General features: G+C 40.4%; 1 protein-coding gene across 9 annotated transcripts in view; it reads left to right on the top strand.

Annotated features, from left to right (window-relative positions):
- BCAS3 (BCAS3 microtubule associated cell migration factor) overlaps positions 1 to 15,997 on the top strand; it is a 289,031-nt gene that overhangs the window by 19,672 nt on the left and 253,362 nt on the right. For all 9 annotated transcript variants that reach the window (XM_085078501.1, XM_085078499.1, XM_085078507.1 and 6 more), the window contains exons 7-9: positions 672 to 744; positions 12,786 to 12,893; positions 15,600 to 15,676. In XM_085078501.1, the coding sequence (XP_084934627.1) occupies positions 672 to 744; positions 12,786 to 12,893; positions 15,600 to 15,676 (258 nt within the window). The remainder of the gene's footprint in view (positions 1 to 671; positions 745 to 12,785; positions 12,894 to 15,599; positions 15,677 to 15,997) is intronic.

Genomic DNA, 15,997 nt, shown 5'->3' with positions numbered 1-15,997 from the left:
CATGGCACAAACCAGTGTCACCTGGTGAAAACACCTGAAAATGCTGTAAGGGTTGTGTTTGCACTCTGAGTCTCACTGGAGTGTCACCTGGTGAAAACACCTGAAAATGCTGTAAGGGTTGTGTTTGCACTCTTGAGTCTCACTGGCTGTTTTCTGAAAGGTTTCCATCTCCTGCTGGTGGAACAAATTGGGGCAGGATGGAATTTGATCTGGTGTTTTCTTAGGCACAGGGGCTGCAGAGGCTTCTCTGGGGTGGACACTGGTGTGTTCCCCTTGCACCTCAGCAGGACAAGCTGCAAACTGAGGTGTGAAACCCAGGCAGGGCTGCTGAGGCTCTGAGTGCAGAGAAATGGATAAAAAGCCAGGAGAAGGGAGCAAGAATCACTTGGTACCAGCACAGAATCCCAACCCCAGTGGGATGAACAGAAAATCAATCCCAAAACCTAACCACGTTTTGCTGCTCGTGTTGCTCCTCATTTTCATCTCTGCCAAGAGCAGTCCTTCAGTGCTCCCAGCTCTGCCTGTAATTTGGATTTCTGTCACTCATCCTGCACAGTTTGTTATATATTCCATATTCTCCCAATATATTGGGCCCCAACCTGAACTTGGAAACTGTACAAACAGCACATAGTGAATCTTTTTCTTCTTTTTTTTCTTTTCCCTCTTATCAGGTGCTCAGAAATCTGATAATTTTGCTGAGAAGCGACCTCTGCTTGGTGTGTGCAAAAGCATTGGATCTTCTGGGTAAGAACGTTTTCTGTGTATAAAGTGATATATAAATTGCAATGCCATCTAAAAAGCCCAGTGGATGACATCTTTAAAGCTCTGTTCCTTTTTTTGCTCATGGGATAACACTGGGATGTGGTTTTAAACTTTTTTTTCAGTGTGTCAACATCCATTTTCCTATGATTTAAGCTTTTGGAAAGGAATGAAAAAGAGACTCTTGATATAAAATAAATAAAGAGGTATTTTAAGTTTATTTTATTCTCAGTGGAATCACAACTTTGTGATTAACCTTTTCTGATATTAATCCGGGTCAGAATTATTATTGTGAAGTGTCTAAAGCAATCTCTGTGTCTTAAAAAGTCATTTTTCAAGTGGCAGATGAATTACAAATACCAAGCATTTCATTGTTGCAGCCACACACTGCTTATTAGCAAAATACATGTTAAACCCCCTTGTCTGAGTTAGAAAAATCACTTTCCAGTCTTGTTTTGTGCTCTCTGGCCAGAATTGTTGTATCACTGCTCTTATAAAAGAGGCCCTGGAGATATTTTATGTTTGATTCAGACAATGCCCAGGATTTATCTCTCTACCTACAGGAAAATATTTGCTTTTCAGTGGTAATCCTCTACACAGCCATTTAATGGCTGAGCAGTTGAACTAAATCTTCTTACAGTTGTAAGACTAATTCTGGGCCACACCTTTTTCAATTAAGAATTTAATCTGTGTGTGTGTGAAGGAAGAACTGTCAAATCTTTAACTTTCCCTGTTATTACTGTGCTAAACTACAATATTAATGTTACCTGCCTTACATGTTTAAATTAAAAACCACATAAGGCAGAAAAGTGATTTTTTTTCTTTTTTTAATGTGTTTACAACTTGCAAAAACCAGGTTATGGTGATTTTTCTCCTTTTCTTCCCTGCCCTGTGAGTTTAACTATTTATAAATTGGGGATGCAAATAGTGCTCTCAGAAGAGTTTCTCTCTTAATCACACAGTGTATATATATATATATAAAGGATATGTTGGTTTAGCAAAAATCTTCCTTCACACCCTTGTTTTAGAAGCTGAAATAGCTGAGAAATGAATTATTTTCCTTGTGTTATTGCATTCCTCAGTTAATGGAAAGTAATTCAAAGATTATGGGCAGTTTCTGCTCTCCTCAAAAAAAGCCCCTCATATGTTTTCAACACCATAATATTATCATTTCCAAATAACTTTTGTTTTCACCATTACTAATTAGTTTTTAGATGAATTTGCTGCTAACAGATTTTGTTTTCTGTACTTGTAACGTGATCATTTTATACTTATCAACAAGATGGAACTTTTGCCTTCTATCTGAGTTTCTGGCGGGCTTTTGGTAAACACATTTTTGTATTTTAAAAGTCAAATTTTCCAGCTAGTAAAAGGACTGAAATGTTTCACAGGGGGCTTGGACTGGATGGTCTTCAAGGGTCCCAATCCAACCCAAACCATTCCATGATTCGCTGTATAATCTTCTCAAAACAATTGTTTTCACAGCCCCCCAAAACCATGCAGTCCTGACACAGAAATGGGAAACAGATTGTGGTTTTTGGCTGATATTTCTCTGCTGGTTTAGAGGTTGGTTCAGTCAACTTCAGTCTTAGATGACAAGATTTGCAAATTAAAGGAAAACCGAAAAAGAAGGAATTATCTGCCTAAATTTTGGGTTGGTGGAGGTTTGTAAAGAACATGCCTGCTTGTTCCTGGTGATGAGACAAACAAATCTTTATACATACACAAAATTAATTGATGGTTTGGTGCATATTAATGAATTTTCTAGGTGGTGAAACATTGAGATGTTCCTGTTTTCCCCACATGGGTTATTGAGCCATAGTTTGGATCTGTAAAAACACTTTCAAATACACCAGAGAGGTGCAAAATAGATTGGATGTGCTTTTTGTTCTGCTCAAATGTAAATGTACCAAAATCTTTAAATTAAGCAAATTCTTCATTTTAACGAGTGGAGAAGTTCAAAGGGGAACTGACCAGGATAATTTTGGTTTGGATTATTAAAAAGGTAGTTGAGAGTGAATGGGGAGACTGCAAATTTGCCCTTCAGCAGGTGATACAGGTCACCAGAAAACTGAAAAGAATAGAAATGACCATTCCAGGAGGGAAATTAAAGCACGTGAAGGAGCAGAGAACAGGGAGAAGGGGAACCAGAGCTGAGTAATTGTAGTACCTTAGTAGGAAACCACCTCTCCTGAGTACAGAACATTTCAGAATCTTTAAGCCTCATGACTCAAGTGTTTACCCCTTGACGTCAATTATGTGTTACCAAACTTTGTTTCTACTCCAAAGACTTTTTTCCTTACATTTTCCTTTTTGTTTTCCTCGTTAGCCACGCAGTTTATCACACTTAGGGGACAGAATTCCTGTACTGAAATGCAAACCAGTCTTGCTCAAGGTTTTTCTCAGCACAGCTGGGGGTTTACAGCATCCATGAGCTTCAGGATTCTTCTGGGATTCACTCACTGGCAGCAAAACCACCTTAAAATCCTTCCTCACACCCTCAGTTTGTGCTGCCACCTCTGAGCTGCTGCTTTGGCATCCCTGGGCTGGGGCACTTCAGGGTGTAGATCCCTGCAGGATAGGGGAGGACTGGAATAATCCAAATATCAAAGATATTTTAAAAAAATGGTCCCTGTTATTTCAGTCACCTGGTCTGCAAACAGCTGCACAGAGGATTCCTCAATCTTTCTCCATCATCCTCCAGGTGCTGGATCTCTAAGCCATCCTTACAAAAAAAAATTGGATATTTTCGTTCCCTTGTCTTGTATCCCAATAGCCAAATTATTTTGAGAAAAGATTAGGAGATTATGCCAGAGTCTTACATAGGCAAGTATGATAATCTGCTAATGATGCAAGTGTAACTAATTAAACAATCAGTAATAGAAGATTAAATAGGCAGAGTCTGAGGCCAGCAGCCTTTGGGGAGAGTGCAGGAGCTCAGGCAGTGGCCCTGCAGCAACTTCCCAGCTTATATTTTTAGAAATATGTATTAATTTAATGATATCAAGCGGTGGAAAATTTTGGATGACTTGAAGAATTGGATGGAGGTAATTTAAGGGCATGAGAAGCAAGAGGTAATCTTTTTTAATCATGGGAGCAGAGAAGAAATTAGGGTAAATTAAAGAAGGAGGAGTAGTTGGAGCAAACAAAATGTGTAACTTTGGCTAGCCAGCATTTTTTTTTTTCCCCTGCTGATCTGTTTACAAGGCAAATCAATTGGCAGCAGATTTTCAGGAAGCATGTGCTTTATTCACATGGCTACTGGAGATTAAATCCTGCTAACCTTAACCCAGCTTCAGCTCAGGAATGTGTTTATGGGAGTGCTCAGCTTTGGGGAGCAGCTTCACATGAGTAACAGCACAATTAAAGCGTTAATATTTTCTCAATTAATACTTCAGAGTCACTGCTAGTGCCAAAATCCAGTGTCCACTTGGAAGTGTCCATGGCTTTCAATGGCTCAAGTGAGCTGGCTGTGAAATGGTTTGTCAGACACCAACAGCAAAGGATGACCCAGGAGAAGGAGATGAGCTCTGGTGGATGGAATTCTCATTCTCAATTCTCACACTGCTCAGAGAACTCTCCCTGGAATATTTCTCCTGGGATGCCCTTGCAAAGGCTGGGGTGATGGTGAGAGCTCACCTGGCTCAGCTCTGCCCTGGGCTGTGCAAGGGGTGTAGCCACTCCAGCTCTGAGATGCAGCCTGTTTGCTGAAATCACACATAAAAATGGCCTGGGCCAGATGGTTGTGATTGTTCAGTTCTGTTGGACACAGTGAAATGGATTTCATGAAGTTTGTGAAATATTTGTGGGCTTTTACTGGACACTGTGCAAAACTTTAATTTTGTGAAGACTCTCAAGCCTGCATATGTTTGAATTTGCAGAGAGCAAACTTGATTTAATTGGTTCTGTTCTAAAAAGTACAGTAGGACCTTTTAAATTGGGCAAAACTCTCTAATTTCTGTTACCTTTGAGGATTTGAGTCCCAAAGGTTCTGAATAACTGCAAAGCCTCATTAACTGCAGAGTTGTGTGGTGTCAGCTGCCTTGCAAAGACTTCCTTCCCTTCCAGCAGATGAAAAACATTTTCCTTCCTGATTCTTTTAGGAAAATTCAGTTTAGCCTTAGCAGGTTGTGTGGTAGCTCTTAACATCCTGAGAGATACAACCCCAGAATAAAGTGGTTTAAATTCCTTTTATTGATGCTGGATGGAGCTGTTCTGTGCTAAAGATGGAATGTTCTCCATCTTAAAAAGAGCTCTTCAGATCCCAGCATTTTATTCCCTTTAAGTTGACTCTGTGGTTATAATAATGTCCTTTTTTGTAATGTTGAAGTGATGTTGACTGGTAATTCTGTGGATTTTCTCATGGATTCAAATGCCAGGAGATGGAGCTTTAATGGGATAAGGTGGTGTTCCCATGTGTAAATACCAAGGGCAGGAAAGCTCTGGAGTTCCTCTGATACACCAAATGTTTGTCTCAGCGAACCTAGAGTAAGAAATAACCTTTGAACTATAATAAACTGTTAATCTTGGATCAAAACTGGAAGAAAATGAGTATTTGGGGTCAAACCCTGACCAGTTGGTGAGAACCATGGCTAGTTCTGACCTTCTAAAGCTTTGATTTATGAAGCTGTAAAAAGATAAACCTTTTCCAAGCGATCCTTGGGATGGAGTGGAGGTTTGGGAGAGCAGATTTCCGAGCTGAGGCACAGTTTTGTTTCACTGTTGTTCCAAGCCCTGCGTGTGTGATGATGCAGGGAGGGGATGAAGGGATGGAGGGAAGGAAGATAAAACCAGCTGGAGCACAAAGCTGCCCCCAGTAACTTGTCAAAAGAAGCACCACAGGGAAAAGATGATGCACAGCACCATTACAGGCAGGGCTGCCGCTTCCAGGGCCACTTGAAATTCCACTTTAAATTATTAAATACTGTAAATGCTATAAAGTTAATTAGAAGAGGAACAAACTCTACAAAGATAAATGTGTTTTCAATATGTTTCTCAGGGAGGGTACAGTAGAAACCAGTGAATGAGAGGAAATTTATTTCTGGCAGCACTCTAGACATGGAACTGTGGTTGAACTTTTTACCCTAATTACGTCCCCACTAATGCCTGCAGCGGTCTGGAATCAAAGTGGCCCTTCAGGCCCTGGAAAGTCTCTGATGTGGCAAACGTTTGTTGTGTGATGAGGGTTAATTCAGAAAAAAAACGGAATATTGTGACAGGATTTTTCAAAATTTCTTAGTTACCACCCACCTCACTTGTTGCCTACAAAAATAGAGTAATTGTTTGCATCTGTGTGTTTTTGTCTGTCTTAGAAATAACTGTTATAAATCAATGTGACAGACCCGGAGAGCAGTTGAGGATTGTATTTTCTTTTCTTATATGTTTTAGGGTTATTCTTGTGTTCTGTGCTGTAGGAGGGATTTAGAGGACATTGCAGAGCAGAAATGTGAGGATGATTTAAGTTGTTCTCTTTTCCTGAGGACACTTCAAGCCATCAGATCCCAGTGGGTTCAGAGAGGATGCTATTTAATCTGGTTTTTCCCAAACAAGTGCTGTCACTTCTTGCTTGTAGTTGGAGCAGCTGATTTGCAAACTGCTATAACTCCCAGCCCTTGTGTCTGAATTGTTACACAACTGCTGCCACTCCAGTCATTCCCTACAACTTGACAGTATTTGAACTTTGCAGCTGTTGCTAAATGCCATTTTCTCCCTTACCACAGACTCTCTCGAGTCCTTCTTGTGCTTTTCCTTTCCTTTCCTTCAAAAAGGTTTAATATACAGAGAAAATGCTATGGGAGTTTGTTGAGCTCAACCATTCCTCCTTTTAAATCTCCAAAGTACAGAAAAAGACAATGGAAACATAATTTAAAAAAACTGATGGAATTATTCTTTTTCTTTTGTTCTGTTTTTTTTAAACAGAATGAATGTATTTTAGTAGCTTTAAATATTAAATTTGCAAGTTTCAATACTTAATTCAGTAAATATTTCTTCAGTAATTCAAAGTAGAGGTTTAGAAGGCTCCTACTTTGTGACAAAGCTGTAAGGCATGTGCTTAAAAAAAGTTCTTGCTTAATGCAATTTCTCTTAATTCTTACTAGGTAATATATTAGAATATCACCTGAGGAGACCCCTTATACATTTTTGGATGGTTGCTCACAAACTTACTTTTAAAATTAATGGTGGTTCAAATTATTAAAAGAAAATTTGTGCTGTATAATGATATTTTACAGTGAGGCAATAACAAAATAAGGCAACAGTTAAATCAATCTTTTCCTGCACAATTTGAACAACTGCATCTCCCATTTCAGCATCAGCTGTGTTAGGTGACTCCGTGGGGAGAATGCTGTGTTCCTGTGTGCCTTTCCTTAGCAATTGTGATTCCTCCTGGGAATATCAGCACATTTAACCACAAAATTCCTCCCAGTTTAATGAAAAGTGCTCCAGTAAAGGTGGTGGTTGCATTGTTGTCTTCACTGAGAGAAAGGATATAACATCAACTAAGGTTTTTTTTGATGTTAATCAATCCATGGAGGGTTTCAGCTTTAAGAAAAAGCAGGATTTTCCTTTTGCTGCTCATGGGGCTCCACAAGTAATTATTTTCAGGTATTATTTCATCATTTCAACCCAGCTTTTGGTGAGTTCAGCTCCGGTGAGAACTCTGCACATCTGTAGAACACAGTCTGTGATTCAAGTCATAAAACAGAGCAAGGAATACCTGAGAACATATAATTAATGGGCATTTGGGAAAATTCTGGCCTCCCTGATGTGACCAGAACCTCAGAGCAGCTTTGCTTTGCTGTTCAGAGCACTTTTCAAGTGCTTTAACCGTAAGATCTAAGCTCATTTCTGCTCAGCTTCAGTCAGACTCACTCTAAAACCCCCTAATTATTTCATGGAGATGGGATTGTTTTCAGGCTCCTCAAAAATCGTCATTTGAGCCATAAACTGGCATATAAACAATTAAGGTTTAGCAGAGCCCTCAGCAGCTGACAGACATCTTCTAATGATCTCCGTCACGAAATTGGAGGCAGAGGCTGCTTAATCCAGAGGTGATGAAGTGTTGCTCAACCCCACCGGGTTGTTATGCCATTAATGACACCGAGGGCAAAAGAATTTGAGCTCAGGCAGGTCGGTGCAAAGTTTGGTGTTTAATGCTGGAGCCCCAAAGTGGTTCTGTGAGCTCTGGGATGGCGGCGTGGAGCCGCTGGCTTAACGTGCCCTTTGTTGGTGCTGATGGCATGAGAGGGGAGAGGATTCAGCATCATGAATCATGAGGGAGAGAGGAGAAAAGGGGGGAAAGAAATGGGCCTGAAATCGAAAGGAATTGGTTGCAAGAACCAACAGGATGAAGTATTTGGTGCTTGGGGTTGAACAGTAGCAGGGAAAGGCTTTTCGGTGCTGATTTTTGAGTGTTGTCTCACACACAAGGTGGGGTTTGTAGTGTGCATGGTTTGCAGAGGAACAGCCTCAAATATGTACAATTCATTGTATATTTGCTGAAATAATCAGCTGCCATCTGTGTTAACTGTGCTGCTTTCTGCTAGACCATTTATCAGAAAATATTGTCAGTAGAAATGCCTCAGAATAAAGCAGAAAAGCTTTAGTATTGCTTTGAAGTGTTATAAATATTGGCACTTTATAAAATCTGGCACTTTATAAAGTCTGGGTCTAGCTGAGGCTATAAATGGCTCCACAAAATGCTCAGTTTGGGTTCTACATGTGCTTGGTGAAGTTTGCCTGGAGGTGAGGTATTTCAGCATCAATTTGCCCTCAGAGCTGTGCTCCCAGAAATGTGATCTTTTCCTCTCAAGCTGTGACATGTGGCTGTCTCTTGATATGCAAAACTTGCTGCATTTTTGGTGTTGATCCATCTTGGATGATCTCTGTGGTGGTGTTAGTGCAATACACATTATGTGAATTGAATTCAGTGGTGAGTTCTGCTTCGGTTGACAGTGAGAAGGGCAACACAGCTCTTTAATTTTGAATTTCTGGGGGAAACACATCAGATTGGAGCTTCATCAGCTGAACATAGAGATGTTAATCTTTGACAGAGATATGATAAAGGCAATTTTGTTGTGTCAGAACTTAATCTTTGCTCACATTCATGAAGATTTACAGAAATAACTCTAGTTACATGTGCATGTCCATTGAATTATCAAAGTCAGCCAGTGCAGGTTCATAAATTGTGTCTAAAAAGACTGTTTAGCTACACCCAAGCAAAATCCAGTCCAGAATATGCCAGAAGAACTGCTCTTGCTCTGCCAGTGGAGCTCCAGCTGTATTTCCCTTCAGTGCTAGCCACGGTCAAGTAGCTAACAAATCTCCAGAGATGCTGCTGCTCTTGCTGTATTAACTGACTGGCAATGTGATGGGACAGCTCTGCTGTGTGACATGTGGCACATCTCAGTGAAGTGGGAAGTGTGTCACACTCGGGTTTCCCTGCAAAGCCAGAGCTGAAAAGGCAGCCTGGGCTGTTCTACACTGCAGTGACACGAGTGCCACATGCTGTGGGACAGCAGGGTGACTTGGGTGGCTCTGGGAGCTCCATGCACCTGAAAAGAAAGTTTCCATTCTGGTGTGCATCCTTCAGAAGGAGGGTGAGAATTGCAGTCCTGCTCAGCCCTCTCCAGCACTGCATGTTCAGTGCTAGGGCTGGAAAAGAAACCTTACAATTTCAGGCTTTAAAGTCCTTTTCACTTGATTAGTTGGTGCCTGGATTGCTCTGGGTGATTACTGACAAAGGATAACTGAAGGCAATGAGCCTTTTTGTGTTCTTGACAGAGACACAGAAGCCAAAAAGCAGAATATGTACAAATTCTATCAGGCTCTAAGAAGTCATTTCATAAAAATAAAATGATCAAAATGTTGGAACCACTCACCATAAAAATAGAGGACTCATTGTTGGTCAAAGTCTTTTAAGACAAGATTAGGTTGCTTGGTAAAAAATCATTTCTTTGAGCTTCTGGGACATTTTGTGCATGGCCTGGAAAGAGAAGATGATCCTTCCAATATTGAAATCTGTTAATCTGAGCAAACCTTCTTCAGGGCCCTTGAGGAGAACAGAATTGCCTTTGTGGTCTCACCATGTTCATAATATTGCTACAAAGATCATAATCAAATCTCATGCTTCAACTTTCCAGTGTAAAGGTTCAGGCAGGAATTTTTCCAATATTCAATTAATTAACTCTCTGCTCTGGTTTTGTGTTGCTTTTCTCCTCCCTGTGTGAAGCACCAGAGAGGTAGAATAGAAGAATTGCAACCAGCCCTGCTGTTTAGAAACTTGGGTCACTCCCAGTGTCCTCCTCATTCTCATAGGGAAATAGGATGTTTTAAAATTGGCAGCTTCTTGGGAAATTTGATGCTTTCTAGAGTAGTAATTTAAAAAAAAACTTTGTGGAGTAGTTTGTTGTATAGATCATTTGGGTATACAGGTTGTTAAAGCTGGGCCTAGTAAGAGATTATGTTGAACTATTAGTTTTTTTGAATAGCATTTCAGTGTAAGTTTTAATATTTTTATCTCAAAGGCACTAAGAGTAATTAATAAAAATAAGTCTGTGCTTTAGGCTGGGCTTTAAAAAAACTTTGTGAAAATGGTATATAATGCAGTGATGTTGGCCAAAGAGCTTCCATCCTGAGATGATTTTATTAAAGGCTACAACTGACAGGAAAATCCTCATATAAAAAATATTTCATTCAGGGCATCTTTCCCAGCAGAAGTTCTATTTCAGTTCCACACCTCTCAGCCTCTTTTTTCCCTTTCTAGACCCAACCTGTCACTGCAGCCCATCTCTCTTTGAGTGAGATACTCCTTTTATGGCAGAGTGCAGCAAAGTCAAAGCCTTCAAGGCTCAGAAAATTCAGCCTCATGGTGATTCCATCGCTCCTCTCCATTTTTCATTTCTTTCCCTAAAAACCCAGGAATGTTCTGTGTGGTGTGCTTGTCTCTTTTGCACATTTTTGCAGAGCTTTTTGCCACAGTGGCACCCAGCAGAGCAGGGAGGAGGTGAAGCACAGATGTCACCAAGTGCCAGCTGGACCAAGCATCTGCTGTTTGCCCTCCATCCCTGCCCTGCAACACTCAAATAGAAGAAGACAGAAAAGCCTGAGTGTGTTTGTGCATTTCTTAGTGCCACATTTTCAAGTTGTTGGTGGATTTGTGGCATTACCTGTAAAGAAGTTGCTGATCTCTCTGCAGCTGTTTGAACAACCAGGATATGTAATTCGTATTTGTTGATAATCTGTGGGACTAGTTCACAAGAATTAGAATTTCAGAATATTTTTGATTTATCCATATGAGATGTCCCAGGCCAGGCTGGGCTTGGAGCAATGGAATAGTGGAAGATTTCCCTGCTCATGGCAGGGGTGGAACTGAATGATCTTTAATGTTCTTCCCCACCCAACCCAGCCTGGAATTCTGTGATTCTATGATGTGACTTGGTTATTGGCATTTGAACTAAAGATTTTACCCAGTGAGCTTGAGAAAAGCCTTGGTAGAATGCTCTCACCATCATCAGCCAAGAGCTAATAATAATAATAATAATAATAATAATAAAGCTGTAATAATAATTATGCATTTGAGTGACAGAATTATTACCCATAAATTGGAAAAATTGTTCAACACAGACTGATGTGGAAACTAATCTCTATTAAGTGTGTTGATAAAATTTTAGCTATACCTACTTTGGTGATTGCTGTTTTGAAATTCTCCTTCTATCAACATCATAATTTGCTAGGGGTAATAAATCACTTAATTCTAGAAGGTTTGTACATAGACCTTGCAGTGGTTTGCTGTGTTTTCGAGCAGCAGTGAACTTTAATGTGAAGGAGCTGACTTGAGTCTCACTGGTTTAAAGGTGTTTTTGAAGGGCCTTTGAAGTGCTTGAAGTAATAAATTGCACCCTCTAGTTATTAGCCCAGGTATGTGCCTAGAAAAATGTATATTTTTGGGAAAAATTTCAACGGGCAAAATGTCAAAACTGATTTTTTTTCCTGTTATTTTTCTGACAGCTGTTTTGCTGTGCATTTCCTGTATCTTACACATAACTATAGAAATATTTTTATTATCTTGAGGCACTGGGGGGTAAACAGTTGGCATTTGTCCTCCAGCTTTCCAGAACATTCTTGAGCAGCTTGAGCAGCTCCAAGAGACGAGCAAGTGTTGGGGCAGGAATTGTGTGAAACTCTGTAAAATAAAACAGATATGGGCAGGGGGGGAACACCCTCTTTTACCAATGCTGAGGATATGTTTGTACAGCTGGCACTTTGTGCTCCTTCATATTGCTTGACCTAGAAATAGCCAAGGTTTTAATGCGTTCTTGGAGGGGGAGAAAGGTGTTGTGGAACAGAACTGCCACATCAAAGCCTCTCCTCAGCCTCTAAAAGGGTTTCCACCACTGCCTTCCTCAGCCCTATCGAGCACTCAGCACTTTTCCCACTCAGCCTTTTTGTTCAGAAATGGCCTTCAGGCTTTTATTTATATGAAAATGATAAAAGTGACGCAAAGCAGTTGAAAAGATCTGCGCCGTTCAAACAAAAGTCCATCAGGGATGTAATGTGAATTCTGAGTCATGTGTCTCCATCCACCCAAGTTGTGCAGCTCAGCTGGGTGAAGTCCTCCTTGGAGGAGAGTTACTCTGAGGAGTAGTTTTTTACTAGGATGTGGTCTAAAAATTCACGCCTTGTATTTTGCTGCCATTCCAAAATCTTACTTGAGGCAGAGGAGATCGAGGGTTTGATACTCAGCTGCACAGTACAGGTTCATGACCAGCGTGGAGATCAGAATTCAGATTTCCCTTCATGTAGAAAGCTTATATTGACCCTATGTTCTCCAGGATTCTGCTGGGATTGCTGGGGAATTGTCGGTGCAAGACTTGATGGTCTTGGAGGTCTTTCCCAACCTTAATAATCCTATAATTCTGTGGCTTTTCCTTTAGCATGCTAAGTAACATAAGGAGGATGAAATAATTAAACCCCAATTTTGAAAATATCCTGATTTCTGTTAATTTTTTTTCTTAAATTCCTTTCAGCACCAGCCCACCCTACTGCTGTGTGGATCTGTACTCCCTGAGAACAGGAGAGATGGTCAAGTCCATCCAGTTCAAAACTCCTATTTATGACCTGCATTGCAATAAAAGGTAAGGGTGCTCACTCTGCATTCCTTGTGTGTTAGGGCATGTCAGATTTTGGTAATAAGCACAATTTCTGGTGTGTGATCTCCCTGATTTTCTTATTTTGACTCTGCTGGAAGCACAGCTCTGGTTCTCCAGTTCTCAAGGAGTATTTCAGCTGGCATACAGCAGTGTGCTTCCCCCACGGCTTTGGTTTAAGAAGCTCAAACCAAAAAATCATTTAAGCTTCTTTCAGTTGTGATGAGGGTGAGCAGGAATCGCTGAAATCCTCGATGATCCACCTACAGATGGAGAAATGGGATCAGAGAGAGTTTAACCAGCGGAGAGCACTAAGGAGTTTATGTCTCCCTTTGTGTTGCTCTGTCAGATTCTGCCTTCCTGCACATCCAAAACATTCCTGGTGTGCAGCCTGTGGTTTGCAGGGAATGGTGTTGCAGTGAGTCAAACAACAAAGCAGCATCTCTGGGCTGGGATGGAGAGAAAATAGTTCTGGAGGCTGAGGATCCCAGAGTTCCAGCAGCACAGAATCTGTCGTGTCCACAGAATCAAATTTTGCTGAGTTAACTCAAAGTCTCCATCTTTCCCAGGCACACCAGACTGAAGTTTTGTGGTTTGCTTTGTAGTTTGCCGCATCATTTTAGGGCAGGGGAGCAATCCCAGGATCCATCCCAGTGTGAGGATCCTGCTGATCCCTTGGCACTCCTGCTGGGAGAGGTTGGAGAGGTGACTTTGCTCCAGCCCTGCTGACGTTGCTGCTCCCTTCACCCACCCCTGAGTCACTGTGGCCTCAGGTGCCCTGGGCTAGTGGTGCAATCAGATTCCTGGGCTCAAGGTAGAGCCCTGGATGGAGAAATTATTGCATTTCTTTGGAAATACTTATTTCCACTCCAGAATGGATGGTGCTTCGGTAAATAACACAAATAATTGGAAACATCTTGTTGCAGATGGGAAGGAGATGAGTGTGCAGCAAACTTGTGCAACTAAGTGCAAACTGCTGCTAAAAATAAATAAATCCCCTAGAAGCCACAAAGTTTCATTAAACAGACATGTGTCCATCACTGGAGCATCAAAATCTGAATTTAATGATGATATTAGGCCAAGTAGAAGTTACAGAAGAAAAGCAGTACTGTTGAACAAACAGCTTAAATACCAAAACCTTTTGAAATAAAACTTGAGTTGCAGAAGGAAGGGATTTATTATTATTATGTTATTTATGTTATTATGTTATTTATGGATTTGTCCTTTGGAATTATCCATCTGGGGGTTCATTTCTGCAGAAAGACAGAGTGTCTTCAAGGAGGAGAAAACAAAAATCTCCAGGATTGGGAACTATTCCCATGAAATTTCCATAGTTTTTCAATATATACACATTACACTTCCACATGCAGTCAAAGTCTTCCCATTATTCATTGGTTTCCTTTATTTTAGGCAATGTAGAAAAAGTTAGAATTGATTTCTTTTTCTTCTGTTTTTCTCTCCTGCAGTTTCAGCAATTGGAAGATGTCATTTAACTAAAGCTACTACTTGGTCCAAAACTAATTTATATTATTTATATATCTGAAAACATTAGCAAGCATGAGGGGATGGTGTATATTTTGATTTTAGAGCAGTCCTTCAGAGGTATTGAGCTCCCATGGGATAAGAGGAAATGTTCTTGTGGCAAAACAGATAAAAATAGAGAAAAATGAGTTAAAGGCTGATTTCATGCTGCTGGGAGATAATCATCACTCTTTCCCCAAGGATATGAGTTGAGACTGAGGTGATTCATCCCTTTTTAAAGGTGACTGTTCCAGACTGTAATACAAACCATAATGTTCAGATGAAGCATTAGGTGTGTGTTTTACTCAGTGAGAGATGTCATTAGTTTTTTTCCATGTTGTATCTTTACAATTAAAACTATTAAAACAACATTTAATAATGCTTTATATTGACAGCTAATTAAAAAATACTTTCGCGCAGTCTGCCTAATGAGAGAATAACAGGTTATTAATTATGTCATATTGCTAAATGTAGGTTTTATATGTTGCTTTCCCAGGTGCTTCTTTCATGTCAGGCTTTTTAAAACTTGATTTTGGGAAGCCATCAGTGTGGGAGAAAGTGAATCCTGGTTCTGAAGCTTCCAAGATGCTGCTCTGCTCCCATATTTGCATTTTTGGGAATGCATTTTTTGCCTCTTTTTAGGCAGCACTGCATAGTTATCCTGTGGTTTTTGGCCTTTACAATAAAAGTGTGTAATGTACAAGCAAACACATAAACATACATCTTTAATTTGCTGATTGCCACAAATTCTGCCTCTCTCAACTCCCCTCTTGGTATTACAACCCCCTCTGCTTTTAGTAAATAAAATGCTTTAATAAATACGCGCTGAGGTGGGCAATGGGATTAGTTCAGATTTACCTCGTTGATTTGATTGTCCTTTGAGTCAGTGAGAGTAATTCAGGGTCTTTGCAGCTCCATTCTGTGTTTTTAATGGAGCTTTTACTGCAGCAGGTATATCACAAATGTGCTGTGCTGCTGTGCAGCAGACCCAGGCACTTCCTGGAGTGGAGTTTGTGTGGTTGGGAGGAGAGAGAACTGCCAGGGATTGGTAACCTGGCACTTCATCACTGCAGAGTTTGTATTGATGCTTTTGAAATAATTACATTTGGCTATTGGATCTTTAAACCAATGCATTTAATGGCTGAAGCAGCTGTTCCATTTCTGTGTTTGCAGGATCCTGGTTGTGGTCCTGCAGGAGAAAATCGCCGCCTTTGACAGCTGCACTTTCACCAAAAAGTTCTTCGTCACCAGTATGTACACTTTGGGGCTCAGAGTGAGACAAAACAGGGTTGTTTTGTTTGTTTCTTTAGTTCTAAATCCTCAAAGCAGGTCTCCATGGCTTCATTTGGAGCTTCAAGAAAACTTGCTTAAAAAATCTCAAACCCCAAATGCTACTCTGTGAATATTTTACTCTTTTCTGTATTTATTATTGCTGTAGCTATAATTGTAAAGGGCACTGCCATCCATCAGTAGCTGAACAATTCTTTGGTTCATTTTGCACAAATGTGTGTAAAAGCCTCAGGTCTGAGTTCCAGGTTATCACAATTAAACCACTTGGGCAGCAATCTGCC

The sequence above is a fragment of the Lichenostomus cassidix genome, chromosome 19, assembly GCF_008360975.1.
Source record: "Lichenostomus cassidix isolate B80296 chromosome 19, HeHo_3.0, whole genome shotgun sequence".
NCBI lineage: Eukaryota > Metazoa > Chordata > Aves > Passeriformes > Meliphagidae > Lichenostomus > Lichenostomus cassidix.
The sequence above is the reverse complement of the archived record's forward strand: the minus strand, read 5'-3'. Positions and strand labels throughout refer to the sequence as shown.